General features: G+C 37.0%; 1 protein-coding gene across 2 annotated transcripts; it reads left to right on the forward strand.

Annotated features, from left to right (window-relative positions):
• Positions 1-2,448: 2,448 nt before the first annotated feature.
• Positions 2,449-7,577, forward strand: LOC110929346 (CLP protease regulatory subunit CLPX2, mitochondrial). 2 transcript variants are annotated; one of them, XM_022172488.2, is made up of 15 exons: positions 2,449-3,061; positions 3,151-3,212; positions 3,448-3,563; positions 3,652-3,735; positions 3,805-3,851; positions 3,916-3,990; positions 4,071-4,148; positions 4,226-4,282; positions 4,360-4,430; positions 4,507-4,612; positions 6,321-6,425; positions 6,496-6,558; positions 6,649-6,771; positions 6,846-6,980; positions 7,313-7,577. In XM_022172488.2, the coding sequence occupies exons 1-15, from the start codon at positions 2,516-2,518 to the stop codon at positions 7,373-7,375; spliced, it is 1,731 nt and encodes a 576-aa protein (XP_022028180.1). In that variant the 5' UTR covers positions 2,449-2,515; the 3' UTR covers positions 7,376-7,577. The 2 variants fall into 2 exon arrangements, with proteins under 2 accessions (XP_022028180.1, XP_035844270.1); XM_035988377.1 differs by lacking the exon at positions 6,321-6,425.
• Positions 7,578-9,436: the final 1,859 nt, after the last annotated feature.

The raw sequence follows: 9,436 nt of genomic DNA on the forward strand, positions 1-9,436 counted from the left end.
CTTTCCCAGCTTTCTTCGGTTTTAAAGCTTTGCCTGCAATGTTTGGCAATGTTTTGCTGTATGTGCCACCTACACAATGAATGTCTAGCCCTGGGAAACACGGTTGCACATGCGTTCATTAGGGCGCGATCTCTATCTGTTACTATTACACGGGGTTCCATAACACTGTCTAATGAGTGTTTCAACCTCTATAGAACCCATGTGAAGTTTTCCTGTTTCTCGTTGCTTACGAACGCATGAGTAATGCAAAACGACATCAACGTGGATGTAACACCGATAATCTGGACTAGCGGCATTTTGTACCGATTCGTCTTGTAGGTGGAGTCTATGAGCAACACATACGGGAAGGCGCGCCACAACATGTTCGACTCCAGGTGGATGAAGAAAACATCCTCGACCCGTTCGTCGTTTTCAGATGTTCTATGGTAAAAAACAAACCAAACCTTCTCCAACCGGTCGAAAAGTATCTGCATTGGAGTTTTGCCGACTTATTCCATTCGACCCAGTTTGGTCCGAGTGTTGTATATGGTGTTTCTTGTTGAGACATTATGGGGGTTCTGTTCTTTAATGGCAGCAAGAATGTTTCGTGGTTTTATGTTCTGATGCGTCATTTGCTCCACCGTCCTCTCTTCCGATGGAGTCAGCCTCATTAGGGACGGATGACCCTCTGGATATAGAAATGGTTCGTGGTTATGTTTAGCTTCCTTAACCCTCAGATCCCAATAACCAAACCTCTTTCTGTATGTCCCGATCAGTTGGAACTTGCAACCGGTTTTCCTGGTCCCGCTGCGTCTGATCGTGGCTGTTGATTTGTGCTCGCCAGCACAATCGCACGTAAGCCAAATTTTTAACGGCTGACCGCTTGGGGGTTTATCGTAGATGGTGCGTTTGGTGACGATGGCGTAGCCATTTTCGCATCCGACGTCTCTACACCACTCTACCAATTCATCCATGCTAGCGAATTTCTAACGAGAACACTTATATGTGTCAATTAATGATTAACTCAAATGATTAACCCATCGGTTTAGTTTTAGTATAAACGGGTTCGGGTCAGTTTCAGGTTGAACCCGTGAACCCGTTTGGGTTAACGGTTCGGGTCAACATGGTCGAGTTGGCGGGTTGACCCGTTACACATTTATACTATATTATATTTTTTTACAATATATTTTACGTCATAAATTAAATGGGGTGTGTATTTTTATGCCAAGATTATAACTTAAAAAGAGAAATTAACATAGATTTTATAATTTAAATATAATATTATATATATATATATATATATTTGTGTTTTTTAAGTAAATTTTAATTTTATTAATTTCAGAACAAAAAAATAAAAAAATTCGGGTTGAACGGGTCGTGTTCAGGTCTACCCATTAAACTTCGGGTCGTGTTCGGGTTCTTATGTATGATACGATTTTCGGGTTCGGGTTTGTGTGAAATTTGTAGCTTCAAGTCGGGTTGAACCCACCAACCCACGAACACGACCCGTTTAGCACCCCTAATCTAAGATTTTAATAAAAACAACATCAAACGTAAAAACACTAAAATAGTTAACGTACAACAAATAAACGTATAATTAAATGTTATACCTGCTTGTTTTGAAACTCACTAGGTTCCTGGTCAACATTTGGACCCTCGGGCGGTCCACCACTTATGGGAGGAGAATGAGAACTATCAGTCGGCGGTCCAACACTAACAGGAGGGGCTTCAAAATTAACCGGGTGTTGCGATGGATAATAACCAGCATAATTAGGCTGAAAGCCATCGAAACCCCAAGTATCCTGACCTATCGAACGAAGCATTCAGATCAAACACGCCCGGGTTGTTATCTTGATTGTTATCATAACTCCCCTGATTCGCCTCGTTATCAAACACACCGAAAAACTCACGCCAACCCGACATTATAGCGTAAATAATTTGAATACAGAAAAAAAAAAGAAACGAATAGAAGTTGAATGAAAATGAATGAAATTAGTGTCGTTTATATAGAGAATTTTACGGAATATTACATCGTTTCAAATGATTAACACGCGAATCGAGTAATCTAACGTCGAATCAAATAACTCGCACGAATATCGAGGAATCTAACGTCTAATCACATAACTCGCACAAGAATCGAGGTAAATAACATCGAATCAGAGAATCTTACGTCTACTCGCACGTGAATCGAGGAATAATACGTCGCGTCAAATAGTAATAAAACAATAAAATAAACGAAATTCATTGTATACGGGCCCGTATAGGTATATACGACCCGTATAACATCGTCGTATAATATATATACGACCAGACTATAATCTTATTCTAACATGGTTGATACGGGCCGTATAGTCAGTTCACTTTATTCTATACGGGTCGTATAACCTTATACGACCCGTATCAACCATGTTAGAATAAGATAATTCCATGTGGATTAAATAAATGTAGGAGAGCCTGAATGTTCGAGTATAGCGTAAATAAACTAGATATAAAGGCAGGCGGAGTGTTTGGTAGGAAAGGAAGGAAAGAGGCGCCTATGTCCGCGATGTTGAGGTGGAAATCCAAGCTTCTAAACATACTCCTACTACTACCATCTACAGCAATTTTATCATCAAGAAAGCAGCTCCTTGGTCAATCAAGGTATGGATGTTTAGGGTTTGAACAAAATCGTCGGCAGAAGTGGGAAGGTAGTTCCGACAAGTACGATCATATCAAAGCCCAAGTGAAGTGCCCTAGATGCACCCACCTGATGACCCTACTCTTTTCGAACCGGCCGCTATCAGTGACCAACGATGTTGGTGTTTATCAGGCCCTTAACATGTGCCCCAGCTGCCGAACAGCTTATTATTTTAGGCCTTTTAAGTTGGAGCCTCTGCTTCAGGGCAGCTTTGTTGAGATTGGGCGGGTTAGACCTAGTGATGAAAACACCAATGTCAAAATGTGGGAGAAGTTAAGGTCTTATGGCGCTGCTGCTGGGGATAATAAGCCGTGGGGTGGGGGCGGTGGATCCAAGCTGCCCACTCCCAAGGAGATATGCAAAGCCCTTGATGACTTTGTAACTGGCCAACAACAAGCCAAAAAGGTACTATTATTATATGTTTTCTTAATTCCACTATTATTATTATTATTATTGCTGCTTTCTTCTAACTTTATGCAATGTAACAACAACAGGTGCTTTCTGTTGCTGTTTACAACCATTACAAGAGAATTTATCATGCTTCTATGCATACAAAGTGAGTATCCTTCATTCCTCCAACATAACATTGCAAATCCCAATAGTAAGTAACACTGAATGTAACGGAATTGGAATTTGCCTAGGAATCGATAGTAGAACTCTTTCAGCTCTTGAGATTTCATTAGCAGGCCTGCCGTAGTAACCTATTTGATCTTCCAAACAACTCTCACTCTCTCTTATTGCGTTTATTGTATATAGTTAAGCTCTTGCTGACCAATGATCTTATCTCCTAGTTCTATGTCATTGACAAGTGCTTCGGATAGCTCATCAGAAAGAAGTGAAAACCAAGATGTTGATCGTGTTGAGTTAGAGAAGAGCAATGTTCTATTAATGGGTCCATCTGGCTCAGGTTATCACTTATATTTTTTTTACCAGGCTGAACAGCTCTTTATTGTGCCTTTCATATTATAATGTGATCTATTTGACTGAAATAACAGGGAAAACACTACTTGCGAAAACCTTAGCTCGTGTTGTCAATGTGCCTTTCGTCATTGCTGATGCTACTACATTGACGCAGGCAGGTTTGAAAATAATTTGTACCTTAAACTTGTTTAAGCTGAAAGTACACACATTATGTTTAATGTAGGCAGGCTATGTTGGGGAAGATGTTGAATCCATACTGTATAAGCTCCTTGTGGTAAGTACATATACCACCTATAAACCTAATTATGTGAGCCTGTGATGATATTATTTGGTTTCAGGCTGCTGACTTCAATGTTGAAGCAGCTCAGCAAGGAATTGTGTACATAGATGAAGTTGATAAGATCACTAGAAAGGTGTTCTTTGCATTTATGGATGCGACGCATTTATATATATATATATATTTTTCCAATGAATAGCTTTGACATCTATGCAGGCTGAAAGCTTAAATAGTGGCAGGGATGTATCTGGAGAGGGGGTTCAACAAGCATTGCTTAAAATGCTTGAAGGAACTGTGAGTGCTATATATTCTTCTTTATCTTATTTAAAGTTGTGGAATTTGTAAGACGGTTTTTAAATGTCTATTTTCAGATTGTAAATGTTCCTGACAGACGAGCTCGAAAGCAACCTCATGCTGATGGCATCCAGGTAAAGATAAGATTTTAAAATTTTGGAAAGTCAACTCCCGAACGCTAACAGTAAACAGTGGCAATATCTTCTTGCAGATAGATACAAAAGATATCCTTTTCATATGTGGCGGGGCATTTATCGATCTGGAGAAAACCATTTCTGAGAGGTATGTCTTTCACTCGTTGTGAGGGCATATTTGTCAATTCCTTTTCTATTCTTATGTTTTTGACTTGTTGTTGTAGGCGACAAGATTCATCTATTGGTTTCGGGGCACCGGTGAGGGCTAATATGAGAGGTGCAGGTGGTGGACTAACTAATGGTGTGGTTACATCTTCATTGTTCGAATCTGTAAGAACCATTCCTTCCTTCATGGCTGCTACAGGGTATAATTTGTATTTTAAATAGGGTAAATTACATTTTTCGTCCTTTATGTTTGTACCGGATTGCAACGGATAACCTTTAACTTCAATAATTACAGTCACAGTCCTTTATTTGCAAAACTCGTTACGCTCTACGTCCGTTAGTACTAACTAGGTTTAAAGTTTTAGTTTACTTTAGTCACATAAGGGTTATTTAGTCTTTTTACCAATTACCTATTTATTTAAAAATTATGTTAATAAACAACACAAAAAAAAAAAAAAAATCTAAATCTGAATCTAAAACCTTTATAAACAAATCTCTCTCTTTCTTCCTCGTAATTTTCCTCTCCCTCCTAGCAGCCACCCACCACCACCACCATCCTACACCACCCCAACCACCTGTCACCACAATCACCTACCCCTACCACGACCTCCGCCACTTCAATCCAACACCGCCGCCGTCGTCGCTGCAATCCTTACACCACCGCTACCACTACCGCTGCACCACCACAGCCGCTTCAATCTCTACACCGCCGCTGCTGCATCTCTTTCTCAACCTGCCCTGGTTCTTTAACAATATACGTATTCTTCTCTTTCATTGCGTCAAAGCTACTGCCCTAATCTCAACAAAACCCCTAATTTTACATCACCTTGAAATCTGATGACGAATTTAGCGGAACCACCTCCCAAAACTATGCGTGGAACCACCTCTTCAAGGATGCAAAATTTGGCCATCAAAACCCCCAATTTTGTAATGGGTCTCCTGAGGTTTCTTTTGTTTCACTTTATATCAAAAAAGTTTTACTTTTAAGTTGTTTTAAGAATTGTTTTCCTTTGAACGGATAATAAATTTTGTGTGTTTTGCATCTATAGGAACCTGTGCACTTATAAGAATTGTTTTCCTTACCGGATAATATATAAGCTGTAGTTATGTTCTTAATCTCAAATGTAGCATGCCCGACTGGTGTGTTTTGCTTGTATAAGAATTGTTTGTTTTTTTTAAACGGAGCCTTACTGGGTTGTTTTAAGAATTCTTCTAAGAGTTGTATAAGAATTTTTAGTTTTTCAAGCTGTAGTTTTGTTCTTAATCTCAAATGAGTTGTAGTTCTATTTTGTTCTTAATCTCAAATAAACTGTAGTTCTGTTTATTTTTTTAAGAATTGCATATACTTTTTTTTAAGAATTGATAATAAATAAGCTGTAGTTCTGTTCTTAATCTCAAATAAACGGTGCATGTATAAGAATTGTTTTTTTTAACCTCCACCTCCCAAAATGCTGGGTTGAAGATATGCAAAGGGTTAGGGCGGTGGGTGTGATGTGGTGGTGGTGGCCCGACTGGTGAACGGTGGCCGGAGTGATTGCGTCAGTATGTGGTGGTGGTGGTAAGATGTGGTGGTTAGAGTTTTAGGGTTAGGAAATAGGGGAAGATAAGTGAATATGCTATTTTTTGGTTTTATTTATTAAACATTAAAATAAAAACATGAATTGACCAAAATACCCTTAAGTGAATAAACTTGACTGAAATTTTTAACCTGGTTAGTACTAAAGGACGTAGAGTGTAACGGGTTTTGCAAATAAAGGACTGTGACTGTAATTATTGTAGTTACAGGCTATCCGTTGCAATCCGGTACAAAAATAAAGGACGAAAAATGTAATTTACCCTTTTAAATAATGATGAAAGATGGTTTAAATTCCAGGTAGACAGTGGTGACCTTGTTGCATATGGGTTAATTCCCGAGTTTATTGGTCGATTTCCTATTCTAGTGAGTTCATCTGCTCTAGATGAGGACCAACTTGTTCAGGTTTGTAATTGTAGTATATGTTCGTATTCGCTATAAACGGATGTTTGCCATTACATTTTGTTGTTGACAGGTTCTAACAGAGCCGAAGAATGCTCTTGGGAAGCAGTACAAACGAATGTTTGCCATGAACAATGTAAAGTCTTGTTTGGGTAGTCGTAATCTTTTCTCTCCTTTATGATACTTGATTGATTCCACTTTGTATGTATGTATGTATGTATATTAGGTAAAGTTACATTTTACTACTAGTGCACTAAGATTGATTGCAAAGAGAGCAATTGCCAAGAACACAGGTGCACGAGGTCTACGAGCCATATTAGAAAGTGTTCTCGTGGATTCTATGTTTGAGGTATTTCAAAATTCTATTTGGTTACGTTTGGGTTATGTTCTATTTCAAATGAGTTGATTTGTGGCGTATTGCAGGTTCCAAATCGTTCAAAGGAAGGAATTGATGCAGTGGTGGTTGATGAAGAGGCCATAGGATCAGCAGACAAGCCAGGACTTGGTGCAAAGATTCTTTATGGAAATGATGCATTAAAAAGATACCTATATCCATCGGTATGCTTTCTTCTTCTTCTTCTTCTTCTTAGATAGTTATTCCCAAGGTTTATTGCTCGACATCAAAGCTGGCACGAAATGAATTCTACTGAACCAAATGCCCCTTAAGGAAGGTTTCATCAATGAAGAACCAAACACTATAGATGGATGAACACATTATACATTCATGCATATGGGTTAGGAAACTGTAACACTACCCATTTCTACACGACGCCAAGAGAAATGAACAAAACCAAAGATTCATCAGTTGTTTGTTATTTGTTTGAATGATACACATTAGTTATTTGTCGAAAAAAATAGAAATGAAATTGAGACTGAATGGTGGATGACAGGAAGCAACACAAATGAACAAGGGTGCTGTGGAAGGAGATTCGGCAAGAATTGTCAGTCTATAAAAGCATCAGTTTCTGTACATTTTGAAATGATTATCATCGCAAACTGTTTGTTACTCACCAATGTTTTTAGAACCGGACCGGACAATGAACCGGTCACTTTACTGCTTCACTGGTCGAACCGGTCCGATTGGTTGGACCGGATTTGAGAACCGGCCTATGTCATATTTGATTTAAATATATAAAATTACTAGGTTAAAAAAAACCCGTGTATTACACGGGGTTTGATCAATAAATTATTAAATAGGTATTAATAAGCCGGAAAAATATATGCCGCAGTTTAAAAATAATAATTAAATAAATGAAATATTCATAAATAGTTGAAAAAAATAAGCGTTTTTAACATTTGACCCCCTAGAGATCAAACATAACTCAAACAAATCTATTCTATTCATACAAAAAATTAGTTGAAGTTATCACATCTACAATACATATATAAACATATGCAAAGAGCAAAAATAAGTCGTGATATAAATCGAATTAGAAAAAAAATATTAATTACTTGAATACTTTCGGCTATAAGGGGGAAGGGGCATCCTCGGTTAAGGGTGCTCAGCTTCGAAGCCGCATGCGAAACACCCCCGCCACCCCCTCATTCGGGTAGGCGAATGGCTAGGGAAGCTCGGCTACTCTTTATTGAAGGTGAAGTTGGGGGGGGGGGGGGGTTGTGACTTTTAACAATCGTTAAATTTATTGAAAAAGTTAATTTATTTATTTTAAATCATTATAAATACCTATCTTACCATTTTTATTTTTATAGCATTCACAAACTATCAAACCTTCCACCATATTCTCAAATATCCATTTTTATTTATGACTAATTTCTCAAACGATGATCTCGGTATTTAATGTCAACGGACACTTATACAAACGTGGGTACTATTTGATTTAACCAATGGGATCTAGCCTGCCTAGTCAACGTTTATGAAAACGTTTCCACATCCAACCGATACAGTTGCAAAGAAGCTTAAGAAACTACAAAAAGGGACCAAAAAAAAAAAAAAGATGTGGAACACGCTTTAGGCGACCCATGCGGACCACAAATGTTGACAGGATTAGGAGCATGATGTATGCGTGCATGATATTGTACAACACGATTTTAAGGACGACGGGCATGCCTTCTCACTAGTCCACATAACGGATTCTTTAGTTTAACCCGTTTCGGACAATGATGCCCTTGGTGAGATTATGGATCCACATACGCATTTCCGACTTCGCCTTGATCTTGTGACACATTGCAATTTAAGATCCACATTACTAGAAGATTCAGACGAGGAATAGTTTATTTTTATTTTGTATTATGTTCAATAATATATATATATATATATATATATATATATATATATATATAGTACGTTGAATTATGTTTATTTGGTATTTATATGTTTAATTTATTTTATGTTATAAAAAAGTTCAGAGATACTCTAGCGTATGTGCCTCTAGTGTTTTTAGGATACTTTAAGGTAAACTTAATGTAACAGTGCAAGATTTGGTATTTAATTGTTTAATTATTTGTGATTTTAGGATATTTTAAGGTAGAGTATTTCACAGTGCAAGATTAGCTAGTCTTAGACTACTTTAGGTTTTTACCTCTTCGCCTAATTATAAGAGAAAAAAAATACAATAAAATATGTTAGAATCATATACTAAAAAATGTTCTATTAAAAATCACATGCTAAAAACTATGCTATTGATAAATCTAGACGGACATAAATTAAATAGGTGTGATTTTGTTTTTCTAATTAATTTAAATTTAAATTAATGCCACAAATTGTTTTTAGATATTTTGTTTTTCAAAATAATTTAAAGTAATGCAAAAAATTGTTTTTAGATATATTTTTTTTAACTAAAATAGTGTAACGTAATCTTCAAATTCTTTTTAAAATATTCATATTGTTGTTGATGATGATCACTATTGATATCTTTGATATTTTTTTTATTTTAATTTAATTTTAATATCATTATTATTAAACATAGGAGATAAGGTTAAAAGATATTATGTAATAGGAAATAAAAAAATTGAAAAATAAAGGTAAGAGTTATGAGAAAGTGACATGTGTCCCA

This window comes from Helianthus annuus, chromosome 3 (genome assembly GCF_002127325.2).
Source record: "Helianthus annuus cultivar XRQ/B chromosome 3, HanXRQr2.0-SUNRISE, whole genome shotgun sequence".
NCBI classification, from domain to species: domain Eukaryota; kingdom Viridiplantae; phylum Streptophyta; class Magnoliopsida; order Asterales; family Asteraceae; genus Helianthus; species Helianthus annuus.

What these genes read in the sequence shown, in the direction of transcription:
- LOC110929346 (XM_022172488.2), top strand. Translation starts at nt 2,516, where the DNA reads ATGTCCGCGATGTTGAGGTGGAAATCCAAGCTTCTAAACATACTCCTA. An exon ending in TTGATAAGATCACTAGAAAG is followed by an intron (nt 3,991 to 4,070) that starts GTGTTCTTTGCA and finishes ACATCTATGCAG; the next exon opens with GCTGAAAGCTTAAATAGTGG. An exon ending in TCGTGGATTCTATGTTTGAG is followed by an intron (nt 6,772 to 6,845) that starts GTATTTCAAAAT and finishes GGCGTATTGCAG; the next exon opens with GTTCCAAATCGTTCAAAGGA.